General features: G+C 44.1%; 2 protein-coding genes across 11 annotated transcripts in view; one reads left to right on the forward strand and one right to left on the reverse strand.

Annotated features, from left to right (window-relative positions):
* Nucleotides 1-6,767, reverse strand: part of LOC135906083 (zinc finger CCCH domain-containing protein 4-like) — a 32,884-nt gene extending 26,117 nt beyond the window's left edge. For 5 of the 9 annotated variants that reach the window (XM_065437248.1, XM_065437247.1, XM_065437246.1 and 2 more), the window contains exons 1-2: nucleotides 6,446-6,766; nucleotides 1,312-1,409 (exon numbers count right to left, since the gene is read on the reverse strand). In XM_065437248.1, coding sequence (XP_065293320.1) covers nucleotides 1,312-1,409; nucleotides 6,446-6,528 — 181 coding nt within the window. In that variant the 5' untranslated portion in view covers nucleotides 6,529-6,766. Of the gene's footprint in view, nucleotides 1-1,311; nucleotides 1,410-6,317 lie in introns of all 9 variants that reach the window. The other 4 variants (XM_065437242.1, XM_065437241.1, XM_065437243.1 and 1 more) reach the window with 3 other exon arrangements.
* Nucleotides 6,768-6,975: 208 nt separating this feature from the next.
* Nucleotides 6,976-13,445, forward strand: part of LOC135906082 (L-gulonolactone oxidase-like) — a 74,593-nt gene continuing 68,123 nt past the window's right edge. The window contains exons 1-3 of one of the 2 annotated variants that reach the window (XM_065437239.2): nucleotides 6,976-7,175; nucleotides 7,239-7,340; nucleotides 7,438-7,563. In XM_065437239.2, coding sequence (XP_065293311.1) covers nucleotides 7,170-7,175; nucleotides 7,239-7,340; nucleotides 7,438-7,563 — 234 coding nt within the window. In that variant the 5' untranslated portion in view covers nucleotides 6,976-7,169. The remainder of the gene's footprint in view (nucleotides 7,176-7,238; nucleotides 7,341-7,437; nucleotides 7,564-13,445) is intronic. The other variant, XM_065437240.2, reaches the window with a different exon arrangement.

A 13,445-nucleotide genomic window follows, 5' to 3' on the forward strand; every position in this document is an offset into this window, starting at 1 on the left:
AGACACGCTCGCATACGTGCTTGCATACGTAATTTATTGCGAAAGCCCCAATTATCCATTTATATTGAACCTCACTTGCACATTAGCATAACTGTGATGTAATTGTCAGCGGCACGTAGAGCGGGAAGTTCTGTTGCCGTAAAGGTCGTTACATGGGACACTTTGAAGGTAATTGTAACTTGTAAGGCCGGGATGATAACAGCGCCTGTGGAGCTGGCGGCTGAGACAGATCCATCGGTGTAAATGTGCATTCCTTTTTCATATGCCTCGTTCAGTAATGACAGTGTGAATTGACGTAGAGCCACTGTTGAATGGCGAGTCTTCTTCGTTATTCCCGGAATCGTGAGGCGTACTTGTGGTTGTCGTAGGAACCAGAGGGGTAACAGTGGTTACTCCTGTGGGTATGCGAACGAAGGATTAAGAACTGGAGACTATTTACAAAGTATATCTACAAAGGATAACTGCAGCACTGGCCAATCCTCGCTGTCCAAGCAGAGGATGCACAGTAACGAAAAGCATTACTTATGTGGTGACTCTGCCTTTCCCTTATGACTCCTCTCTCTCTTTCTCTATTAAGAAAGAAAATTTAGCTTCAGCTGTACTTTTGTTGGACTTTCCAGTATGCAGCCAAAAGTGGCCGCTATAGCCCATCTGTCTAGTGTAAAAAATGCCAAAGAGCGTGTTCAAGTTTTTGTATGTTGGTTACATTTTTCTATATTTCCTTCCACGTTTATGCTGCTTAACCAAACGTGTTTTCTTTCCAGAGTGCTGTGTCCACAGCCCTAGATTAGTACCTGTAATGAGGCTACGTCTACTAGTGCCAATGTATGTAACACTAAGGGAGATCATCTATGCTGGCCACTGATGAAAATGAGAAAGAGCTGAAAATGTTTTGTTTACTCTTGTACTGTGCTGTCACAGTTGTGATAAGCAATGAACTAATGAGGCTTCGCATGCCATGAGCCCTAAATGTTTTTTGTGCTTTTCATCTTAATTTATGACTTATTTGATGCCATATTCCATGCTCCAGCAGCAACTTGATAATCACAGCCTATTAAACTTTTAGCCTATTTTTCTGTACTTGTGTTATTTTTATGTTAAATCAGTAAAACTTGTGATAGTGCAATGCCATATACTTCCCCCTCCTCCTTCTCCCAATTTCTTCCTTGTGTTTTTATATGATGTGTTGTTCTGTTTTTTATTACTATTCATGTCTACCACATGTGATAATGTGGTTGACTGTTTTCTGGAGTTGTGGATGAGGCAAATGCAATGAAATGTATGAAATTAAATTTTTCTGTGAGAACACACCAGTTTTCTGGTCATCACTGTCCTCTTGGCCAGAATCAACAATTTCTCCCTCTTCGAGGTCAGCTGATGGAACATCCTCTTCGGGATCCGCACCACCACTGTAATGAGAAAATATTGCACAGCACATTAAAATCAAGCAGAAAGAAGCTAAGTCTATCATTTACTTCAGCCTACTTGTATACGAAAGAGAAAACGGCAAACTTTCCAAGCAGTACTCGTCACATATTGCAAAAGAATATCAGCAAATATTTTTCAATCTGGCTGTCCACCTTTCCGTGTGTACTACTCTTAATGGTGCATATTGACCACTACACTGACGGAAGGCAATCAAGTAGAAATCAAAAGTATACGAGACCAGACTCTGAGCTCAAGTGCACTGATATGGTATTGTGGCGTTTACTGTGTAGTGTAGTCATATTCTTCCATGAGCATACTAGCACCAGTCATGTCTCCCAGTTCTTACAAAGTCGCATCCCAGTGCAATAGGCACCCTGCTGTGTTTTCTTTTCTAGATGCCACTGCACACACGCACATCAGGGGAGAACACACAATGCAATGAATCATGGGGCAAGCCATCTGTGTCCTCACACAAGAGGAAAATCTTGAACCTCCTTCCCAGAAGAGTCATCAATCATCCCTCTCCCCAAGAATAAGACATGCTGCAAGCTGCAAACGCTCTTTTTTCTTGTCAAGCACACTGAAACTAAATAGCAATACAAAATTTTCCACATGCTCTTGCTGCTTTGTGCAATACCAGCTGGCAACCTCCTTCTGTAGAAGGAAGTGCTCTCACTTTTCCCACTGTTTTGGCTGTGCAATGACAACACACTTGCACAAAAACCCTCAAGGGCTTCATCTTTCGATAATCACAAGTGTAAGGCTAGAACTCAATATAAGCAGACAAGAAAAGCATAAATATTATATCTCGAGAAAAGATAAGTGTGGCTCATGTTGAGTGGGCCATGTGAAATAGCCACTTTTATTTAGCACAGATAACTAACTTGCAAGCCCTACTAGTAAATGAGCTTTTTTGTCCGAGGTGTAGCGAAAACGTAGCCCCACAAAGCCCAACATATTTTTTTATATGCTGTCATACACCTTAAAATTCTAATTTAGGCACAGGAAACTTAACACAAAGCCTATAGCAATGTTTATGATATGCTGGAATGAAGCTCCAGAGTAGTGGATAGTTCAGAAAATTAACAACTAAATAATTACTACACTGATATTTTAAAATCATATAACATTTTATTGTTTTTTTGTACGAATGAACTCTCATGGCCAGAAATAAAGGTTATCAAGTCAATTTTTTCTGATGTGGAATGGTGTTTCAGCTCTGTGAAGTTGAAATACGGGGTTTGACGTGAACTGCACAACCCACATACACAGTGGGTTATGAAGGGGATCTGCAGTGGAGGGCTCAAAATTAACTTTGACCACCTAGGGATCTCTTACGTGTACCCAAAGCACAGCACACATTTTACATTCTGCCCTTATCAGAACACAGCCACCGTGGTTGGGCATTAAATGTGCGATCTCATGCTAAGAGCTCCATGGCTACTGAGCTGTCGCAGCAAGTATAGCGAATACATCAGCTGGCGACATTTAACGTGTGCAGCTTTTCCCGACCGTGTACATGCACAGCTGCAAGCACGGCCAACTGTTTTTTCAAAAGTATCAAACATGCACAGCTGTCCCCAAGATAGCTGTGTTATTCGAGTGTTGGCCAAATAGATCACTAGGGGAATGAAGTTACATGAATATAAGGTAAAACACAGGGAATGCGGGAGATGGAAATTCATGACTATGCTCATCGTATGAATATAAGGTGTTATCTTCAGCAGGATGGCATATGCTGCAGGTGAAGAATGCCACAACGCATAGTGCAAAATTCTTTTCCTTATCACACAAGGACAGCACTAACAACCCCTGCAAGATTGCTTTGGTTAGTAATAAACACACTTTATTTATCCTGCGGAGTAATTAAATGGTTTTTATTTGAAATATCATGGGAGTTATCTAGTCCTAACACTTTGGCAATCAGCGGATAGACGAGAAGACTAACACTACAATTACAATTTCATACTAGTACGTTTTTGTCACTGCACAACCCGTCGTTCGTGCAAAATGATAAAAAAACGAGTTGCAGCATTTTTAGGCGAATTCAACCTTTTCCTGGGGGGGGGGGGGGGGGGCGCAAATAACATTTCTTAAATTTGGCTGAAGATTTTGTCGATTTCGGATTGTCTCACCCAGCCTGACAGATTTCTGTCGAAGGTGGTTACATTAAAATTATTAAAAAATCCACTCGATTTGGCAGGAAAATGCATGGCCGCTACCCTTGCTTTAATAGAACTGGAGCTGAAAAAAAAAATTCTGAGCTACCCAGTTACCAACACGTACAGTGCAAAACGTTTGACAAAGTGTGGTTCAATTCAAGAGCACTTCATTGTGTGTCAGGCACAGAAAAGACCCATATCAAGTGCCTGTAAATTCAGAAGACAAACTTGTGAGCGATGCTTCTCAATCTTCTGTGTGCAAATGGCATATGGAACATGCACTTGCCTTGTATAATGCTCTAGTAAAAGCTTAAGTTAGAAAACGGGTCTCAAAATGCACAGTATTTGTAATGGATCCACTTCATTTTTTAATTTAATTACGTGCTGCTTTTATCAGTGGAAAATCTCCTCCTTAGATAATTTGCTTAGTTTGTTGCTTAACCCAGGATTAATATCAATTAGCAATACCACTCATTTCCAAGTGCTGTTACGCTCTTCTATTCAGAACATTCCGTACCATAATCGTTCTCTTATTAATACAGGTTTGCAAGAATTCAATAGCGCAGAACACTGCGCTTTCCTATTTCAATTAGCATTGTCGCTGACTTCGCAGTATATTTCCTTTCAGGTTACTTTTCAATTCATTCCCACTTTCTGCCACTTTGTATGATAATGGTGTACACAATAAAATTTATTAAAGCTTGCTGCTCCCAAATAAATAAAGAGAATCAAATTTTAGCCCTGAATGAAGGAAAGCAACAACAACAAAAAAAAAACCAGGTATTTTATGGTGCATGGTACGGTAGTTGCCAAAATAGATCAACAAAAGTGACATTTAACGGTAGTCTCATTCGTAATTCTGCAAGCCCACAATATTATTGTACACTATGATACCTGCTCTAAATATATAAACACATTGCCTGCATCAGGCCACCTCCAGCAGCAGTGAAAAGTCTGCCGTTGTGTACTACTGGGCATGACTTGCATCATTAATGTGACACAGCTTTAGACACAATCCGGCTGCCAGCTACAACGAAAGCTGCCACAGGCACTTCCAGCACGTAAGATGCCAGATGATAGCAATAAGGCACTCAATGATGGCTGAACAGTGCTCTCTATGTATAGAGAAATTTTGGAATTTTTCAGATCCATTATTTATTTTTGCTAGTTAATGCAGAAAGCTGCTGTAGCAAAGCATGCAGCATCCCTTAGACTGCAATTCCAAGAGTAATGAAGGTGTATTTTAGACATATCTACAATGTTTCTGTAAAAAAAAAAAAAAATGATTGAGCAATTTAACACTTGGGTTTGGGCATTTGATATGCATGGTTGTCATGATACTTCATTGTAGTGTGTAGCTCTACCACTCAAACGCTCCACTAGGTATTAACTATTCTGCATTACCAGTCATTAAAAAAGGCATCAGTTTTAACCGTCTCAAGCGGCGAGAAAATCAAAACTGAAACCATACTTCGGGCACGTGACCTAAGATCATGCGTCAACCTCCCCTTAACTCGCTATGAACCTGCGCTCGGGGAATAAGTCGACGGAAGAGGGCCATTTAATCGGGCTATTTTTCTAGGCCACCGAAAAAGGCGACAGCCGCTGCACAAGTGCACAAGTAAAAGCCAGGTCTGGTAACACCGGTGCGATCCTCTATTGGTTCGATTCTGTCTTCGCATGCTCACAGCTGTCAGTCATTCCTGCGACCACGTGACGACGCATGTGACCTCGTGAATCGTGACGTGCTTGTCCAAAAAGGCGCGCCATCTTTATTATTGCTTTTTTTTTGCGTTTAAGCTAGCTTCGCCATTTCTTATCAGCACTGCTCCAGAAATGAGTGGCCAAATTTCTTGCTTTCCTCTCGACGCTATCCGCGGCGTTAGGCTGTTCAAAACGGCTCAATACGATTACTTGCCTCGTTACGTTTTTGCGAACACTCGCGCGGGGAGATACTGATTTTTTTCTTGGGAGGAGGGGGGGAGGGGCTTGCAGATGCATAATCTGGTCCAGAGAATTTAAAAATAAACGCCACAATTAGTGATTTAACGACGGCATCACTACAACTTATTACAAAAGCAGAAACGGCCTGCTAGTGCTCATCATGCATGGTCGATTTACAAAGCGAGGTTGAGTACTCGCCAGCGGGAGAGTCAGTTAACTGATGAAAAATAAAGACGTTATTCCGCAACCAATTCAGACGGCATACAAAATGAAACAATAGCCCGTGGAGCTCGAGCGTTCCACAAGTGCGAAATAGCAGCTGGCAAAATCTCATCAGGCGAGCATCTAAATATGGCCGACTAGAACAACCGCCTTCCAGCGTAAAAGCTGCTTACACAGACTGTACAAGACTTGCAATAAACTCTTGATATGCACAGCGTGATAGCGGCTGAAGCTGCTGTTTTACAGTGAAATAGATCATACTTGAGGCAACGGTCTTAACAGCACTGGAGCGTCCAAGGAGGAGCACAAAAGGCATAAATAACGGTTAACATACGACAGGGACGCCCCGTATAAGGGGCCCCGTCAAAGCAGCAGCATTAAATTACACAGCGAAAGAAACGAAGCAAGGAAATCTCTCTGAGCGAGTTATAGACCCTGAGCGCTACGACTAGTCCATGCACAAGTGAAGCGAAAGAGATCGCCCAACACCCAAGTGAAGAAGCGTTCGCAGTCAGGCCTAAGCCCGGATGCGTCCGCCATTATCGACGTGGCCCCCATTACCTTGGTGGTAGGGTTCCGCACTTCGGCAAATCAATTCGAGAGCACAGTTTAGCCATCGGCCGTACTTTTGCGGGGAGGACAGTTAGCGCTGAGAAAGAACTCGCGTTTCAATATGTAGGTTACCCGACCTTTCCATTTCTCCATTCTGTGTGTCTTTGTTTGCATGCCCAACCTTAGGGAGAGCTTTTGCAAACACACTTTCAAGGGCCATCTACGCGCGGCCGGCTCTCGGATGTGCTGCGCCACACTGCAGAGATCGATCTTGTTATGGGGGTTTTCAGAGTGATGTCGAAGTGTTAGCGCTAATCGCGGACATATTCCTCCAGAAGTGGGAAAACACTGCGCCTCGCAAACGACACACCACATTTGACCGCAACGTCATCCTCGATGAGGCAGCCCGCGGCGGCGACGCGAAGGCGACGTCAGCAACAAGCGCTGGAACGCTCCTATTGGTCCTCACCACTTCGTGGTTCTCACTGAAGATATTTCCGACATAAGAACACCTAAACGTTGATAAAATTAATATTTATTATCGCGTTAAAAATAATTAAAAGCATTCTAACCAGTGCAAATGATGCATAATAGCTTAGTTTAATAAATATAAAAGGCGCTAGTTGGCGCTAGTAAAACGTGTGATCATCATCAGCAGCAGCACATTTTTGCGTTATCGGTTATCGACTGCAAACAAACTGCAGCCAGCAGCATGCATATACGCCGGGCGTATTCCAGCCAGGACAAACGTGATTTCTTATCCACCGCTTTCCTTTGTGGCCGTGGAATAACATTGCCGTTAGAAAAAGACGCTGAACTTCGTTGTAGCCTCTGCTGCATCGCCGCAACCGATCCCTCACTATGGTTGTATGTTGATCAGAGCCGGTCGATTTTTCTCAGTATGTTGACAGCACCATGTCGAATTTTCAGTGCTCCAGCCTCAAGGGTGTCACGTTCGAGAATTGGTCCAAGACGTTCACTTGCAGGCCCGAGCACTTCTTCGAGCCCAAAGATCAGGATGAACTGCTCGAGGTGAGCGTATCGAGTACACATCGATCGTGAGCACGTCTGTCATCTATGAGTATTCTTATTGTTTCGTTTCCTTCCCCGTTTCTCGACGACGTGCCAGGTCTTGGATTTCGCCCGCCAACACGGGAAAAAAGTGCGAGTGGTTGGTGCTGGCTTCTCGCCGTCAGACATCGCATGCACGTCGGAAGTCATGATCAGCATGTTGCACCTGAACAAGGTCCTGAAGGTTAGGTATGCTTACGCTTGGCCTATACTTTCAGTGCGACCGATATGCTGGTCTTACCTTTTATTACCGTCTTTACGTTGATAACTGTCACTGAGAATTTATTCATGTATCACCACGAACCTATTTTACGTCCCCTAGATGACGCTCTCCCAGCGATTTCCAACTACCCCTATTATGCATTCCAGCGTCTTTCAACTGACTTTCCCCTAAGGCACACTCCCTGTCGTAATAGACTGTTTCTCTTCCCTTGGCGCCATCCATTCACGGGGCCCTGTAACACTTATTTTTGAAGTCGTGAAAAGCATTTCACACCAAAGTGCACACTTTTAGAAATATTTAGCAGCAAAAAGTATCATAATTCGATCATAGAAGCATAGTTATCGTCATTCAAGGATCTCCCTTTGACCCCTGCGGTGCTTCCACTCCTTCACTGGCTGGCACTGCAGAGGCTTCTGTGTAGTGAGTGGTGCCCGCAATGCTCCGCTCACTTAACGACATGGTGGCGTGCAGTTAAAATTTGGTTTTCACTGTTCATGTAGGCGCCACTCCTTCCGATTCTAATGCCTTCGACACGCAAACAAATAAAGTGTTCAACTTATGACTGAGTTGCCATAGAGCTTATATACTACAACGGGCTATCGCTCTAGCTCTTGTGTATGCATTCAAAGTAGTTAAAAGAAGCTGAGTAGAGTTTTTTTCTGTGGCTGACGGGTACTGCTGTGTGCCAGTGGTTGTGTGGGCTAGTTCATGTTGTCTATGCGACAATGGATCGTGCTTTTCGACGGCGGCTAAAGCCTTTGCAGCCAACAACTGCACACCGACGTCGCAGTTTCCCGTTCATTTTCACCAAATGACTTGTAGAGCTCATTTTGCACAATTGACTAAACTGAGAATGCCACACATGCTAGGTTTGTGCTGCATGCCTGCTTTCGTTCAGGCAAGTTGATGCATTGTGTACATAAATTGTGTCAGAAATTGTGTACAAAAAGACAAAGATGCCGTGGAACATGCAGACCCACACAGCAGTAGTGGACAGCAAAGCTTCAGCGATATCACAATCTCGAGCTTCGGAGGAGCCACAACTTGAGCAGATAACAGGCATCAAATACCGGAAGTGCATCAGTGAATATTTATGTAGCTGCTTTGAATACGGTGTTATTTTATGATTTTAATGTGAAGCATTCTTTCAGAACGTCAGGCGCTTAGAGTGTATCTATCCCTCTGGCCTCCTATGTCGGGATGTCGTCATGGTCGTTTCTTCAACTGGGTATATATCGGAATAGGCATAGGGGGCGGGGCATGGCATCCATGCATACATAATATGAATGACACATTGTGGCATGGGAAAGGTGGGAGGTGAAAGTTCCAAGACGAGGAGCAAAACGAGAACAAGGTAAAAGCCAGAGCCAACATTTCAACAAATGGACTTGTCTTTTGCAAGGTGACATTGTTTTGCTCCATGTCATGGCATCTAAGTTATGACATGTAAGTCATGACATAAATGGTATGAATTACAAGGTGCTGTCGTGGTCGTTGGTTTAACTCTATATATACTAGGATATGAATGGCATGTATGCACGACTCTGACATGGATGACATTATATAGATGTCATGACATCAATGACATGCACGTCATGAGTGACAAGACATGCATGTGCATTTCATGTCATGACCACAGTGATATCACAAGCTTGTCACAGCATGTATATTATGACATAAATGGTATGAATGACATGATACGATTGTGGTTGTTTCTTTAACTCGATATACATTGGGATACGAAAGGTAAATATTCGGCAGATATCTGCCTGGTTGTGGACAACTGAATCGAAAAAGAGTACACCAAGCAAAAGTTATCTTAAAAACTCGGATGTTTCGGAGCCCATCTGGCTCCTTTTTCAGGAGTGAGATGTCATGGCATGCATGTCATGACATCCATGTCATAAGTGAGATGACATGCATTTATTTAACTGGATATATTCTGGATATGCATTTATGATATGTATGTGTGACGCGGTTCTCATGAATTTCATCATATTCATGACAAGAATGCCATAAATTCATATCATGCAAGCATGGCATGACATTATTACCATGACAAGAACTTATGCCAACCCAGTGGACCAAGTCGTCTACTAACTTGGGCCTATGACTACAGTCGATTCTCGTTACAGCGGACCCTAATAATCCGACAAAAAGGCCCGTTTTATCCGAAGTCCGTAATATCCGAAACGCCTCACTTCTGAAACTTTCGTCGCGATGTCTAACAACTTTATTGCAAAGAGCAGATGACAAACGCCCAAAGTAAAAAAAAAACGTAGTTTCGTCTCGAAAGGCGAAGCATCGATTGTGATAGCAATTTAAGCAAGCGCGGTATCAGCAGCGAGTGAATTGACCTTCGTGCTGCCTCTCTTGAAGGCGAACTAAGCGTCAAAGCACGGCGCATGTGAAGCTACCGGCACTGGGCGCACTTTGTCCGCATCGCAGATCGCTTTCAAGATGAGGCCTGCGCGGGCGCGCACTTTGCCCACATAGCAGATCGCTTTCAAGGTACGGCAGGCGCGCACTTTGCCCACATAGCAGATCGCTTTCAAGGTACGGCAGGCGCGCACTTTGCCCACATCGCAGATCGCTTTCAAGATACGGCGCCCGCGCGGGCGCGCACTTTGTCCACATCGCAGTTCGCTTTCAAGATACGGCGGCAGCGCTGTAAGCAGCAGCAGCAGCCGGAGTAGAACCCCCCTCTCTCTCGCATGTCCCCACCCACCCATGCATGCCCATGCCTCGCGCGCGCGATGTTGAGCCGCGATCGTCGGCTGACATTTTAAGCCCCTTAAACATCGTAAAGTAACGGCACGCTTTGAAGAATGCCGCCCCCTCCTAGCGCGCTCTGGCCGACACCGCGTCGCTATGGCCTAATAATAGCATCACATGGGCTCTCGTGCCGTGCCTCAGCGGCATTTTCGCTCGAGAAGGGTCTGCGGAGTGGCGAGGAGCGCATGCTGGCGCCGTTGCTACGCTCGAGCGGTGTAGGCTGCGCCGTGGTCGAAGAGGGCGTGTGGAAGAGAGAAATGAGGATGGGTGAAGGCAGAGGAGGAGAGCGTCGCTACTTCACAAAGTTTAAGGGGCTTTACTGACCCTCGCAGGTAAGTTGTCAGCCTGTGTCAACATGGCAAAAGTATGTTTTATATGCCCAATGTTGAAAAAACATTGCTGCTAATTTCATCCGCTGTAGCCGATAGTATATTGTAGCGCGGTCCGTTAAAAGCAAAGTTCATTACATTAATAAAATAGGTAAAACAGACTAAGGCTGAAATATGGTCCATTATATCCGAAAGTCTGTTGCACGTTGGTCTGTTATAATGAGCGTAGGTACATGCTTGTGTTTGCGACGCCACTATGGTCATTGCATCCTTATTCCAGCTTCCTAATCCGACTTGTTTCTGATTTATTGTGTGCTATCTGTGCTGGAGATGGGTGACATGCATAAGAAGATCCCGGCATCTAGGCTGCAGTACACTGGGTGGTGTTTGCATCTGTTCAAACAGCGATTGGAAAGCAAGTTTCCCACAAGCATTGATTTCCGAATGGGGGACAGCAACGTGCTGCCTCTTCGTTCCTCCTGAAGCTTTTACAGGATTTTCAGGAGCTTTCTCCCTGTCAGCAGGCCGCTTAAGCATGCTCTTTCCTGGTGCACATAGTGTCGAAGTATAATGACGGGTGTACTGAATTCTGCTATGTCAGCGTCATCACTGCTCAGCCAAGGCGAGCAGTGCGCCATTCCAATGGCCCAAATGGCTGTGAAAGGACATGGCCTTCAGGTTGTGCTACAGTTTTGCCATCGATTCACCCATTTGTGTCTTCCAAGTGGTACCTTGTGCTGCCATCCAAGAGCATTTAGTTTCTCTGTTTCTTACCCATGTTGCACTTCCATGCCACTCATTCACATGAACTCGGTAATTCATAGAAATCATGCAGTCGTCGTTACCATCATCGTACTCTTGCTTCTGTCGTCACACACATGCACTGTTGCATTAATTCTAGTTCACTGTGCTCTCAACACACTCACAAATACTGGATTTGCACGAACACATTGGTCAACCTGGTAATGCTTCGCGGAGCCTTAAACAGCGCTGCATAGCCTGCAATATGCTTTGCATAATGTAATGCTCACGGTGCGTGGGATCTGAATTTTTAATACGTATTGTATTTTAAACATTCTTCTTGCCATTGCAGAAGCTTTTGCATTTGTTGATAATGTTTATATTGCTCGTGACATTTTCACACATATAGCCAATGAATGAGGGTGCCATAGCATCGTCATGTGCATTCATGTGGAATCCAAACTAGCTGTGCATTGAGGGAGGCACGTGAAATAAATCGGTCATTGTTGTGATCAAAATTTGGAAGTAGATTTATGCATGGTTCATTCCTTTATACTGAGAGAACCTCCCTGTAGCATTTAATATTATCTGTAACTACCAAAGAAAGGGTAACAGGGAATCTCGATAAACAGAAATTGCTTAAACAGAACCGCTTCTTAACGGAACACTATCCTCATGGTTGGTTGGTTTTGTATTCATCCAAATGTACTCAGCTTTGTCTCTCAGTAAATGGAACTCCTGGTAAATAGAACCGATTTCCCTGGTCCCTTGAAGTTCCATTTAAAGAGAGTTCACTTTTTATAGATGAGAATGTAAAAGGGCTCTGAAGTGTTTTTATTCTTTCGGGGTTAATTGTTCTTGCCAAATGCGGCTCCCCAGGGTCAAATTTATTTATTGTAGATTTAAAATTTTCAGACTGACCTACTACAAAAAATAGAATTTACCGCAACATTTTTAGAGCGACCATAAATTCACTAAAAAATTCACCGACAATTACGATACTCCCTAATGTAAAAGTTGAGCGCACCTCCATACATGTTTTCATTTCGCGATATATTGGCTGGCACCCACAATCTTTGTCGTGCGGCAAGTTGCAAATGGAGTGAAATGTGCTGCGACTGCCTCATAATCATTAGATCGTAAGAAGCAATGTGTGGGTGACACATCATCACGATTCACAGCAGCCACCGCAAACAGACCTCCACTAATGCAGCGCTTTGTTTCCTTATATGGTATCGGTGGCATCATCAGTAAACAGACGATGCGCCCTGCTTTGGCTCCATCTCATAGCCATCATTGCTGCAGAGCCTGTCTTGCGCGGTACTACACTTTTCTTCTCACGATTTCGCCATACCCTCCTCCTCCGCTTTCTGCTTCATGGTTCCACTGCACTCTCCTCTTCTGCATTGCTCCTCGCGCTCTCTTTCCTATCGTCATCTTTTATCCTCCGCTGCACTCCGCAATCACTCTTACATCCTTCGCTGTGGTCATGCACTTGGCCACAAGGGACGCCAATGCTTGCCGCTGCAATGAGCGCCTAAAAGCTGCACTCTAAAGATATTTTCAATAAGTAAACATGCATTGTATATTCATGAATACAGATGGGCTTACAGTAAGAATAACTAAGTAGATGTACTGAAACATATATGTTCCGATTTGGCACTTGGGTATTCATTCGCATCGGAGGAATTGCTGCTCAACTCACTTGCAGTAGAGCAACCTGTGTGCACGCCCAGTATAATTGAAGCATTTATGTGAGCGCACTCAAGAAAACTTGATGGTTGTGCGCCTGTCAGAAAAACCAAATTGCTCAGAAACTTGCATTCTGTCGCTTACGAGGGGCAACCAGTTTTCGCAAGCCGAGTCTTATGAAAAGAAACGTAGGCATGGCAGCATCGTTTGTGTATACCAGCGCCTGCCTGTGAACAGATATAATGCTCATCCCTTCTTACAACATACGAGCGAGCATCTAGCGGTGACTATTTGATAGATTTGAAA

The sequence above is a fragment of the Dermacentor albipictus genome, chromosome 9 (genome assembly GCF_038994185.2).
Source record: "Dermacentor albipictus isolate Rhodes 1998 colony chromosome 9, USDA_Dalb.pri_finalv2, whole genome shotgun sequence".
NCBI lineage: Eukaryota > Metazoa > Arthropoda > Arachnida > Ixodida > Ixodidae > Dermacentor > Dermacentor albipictus.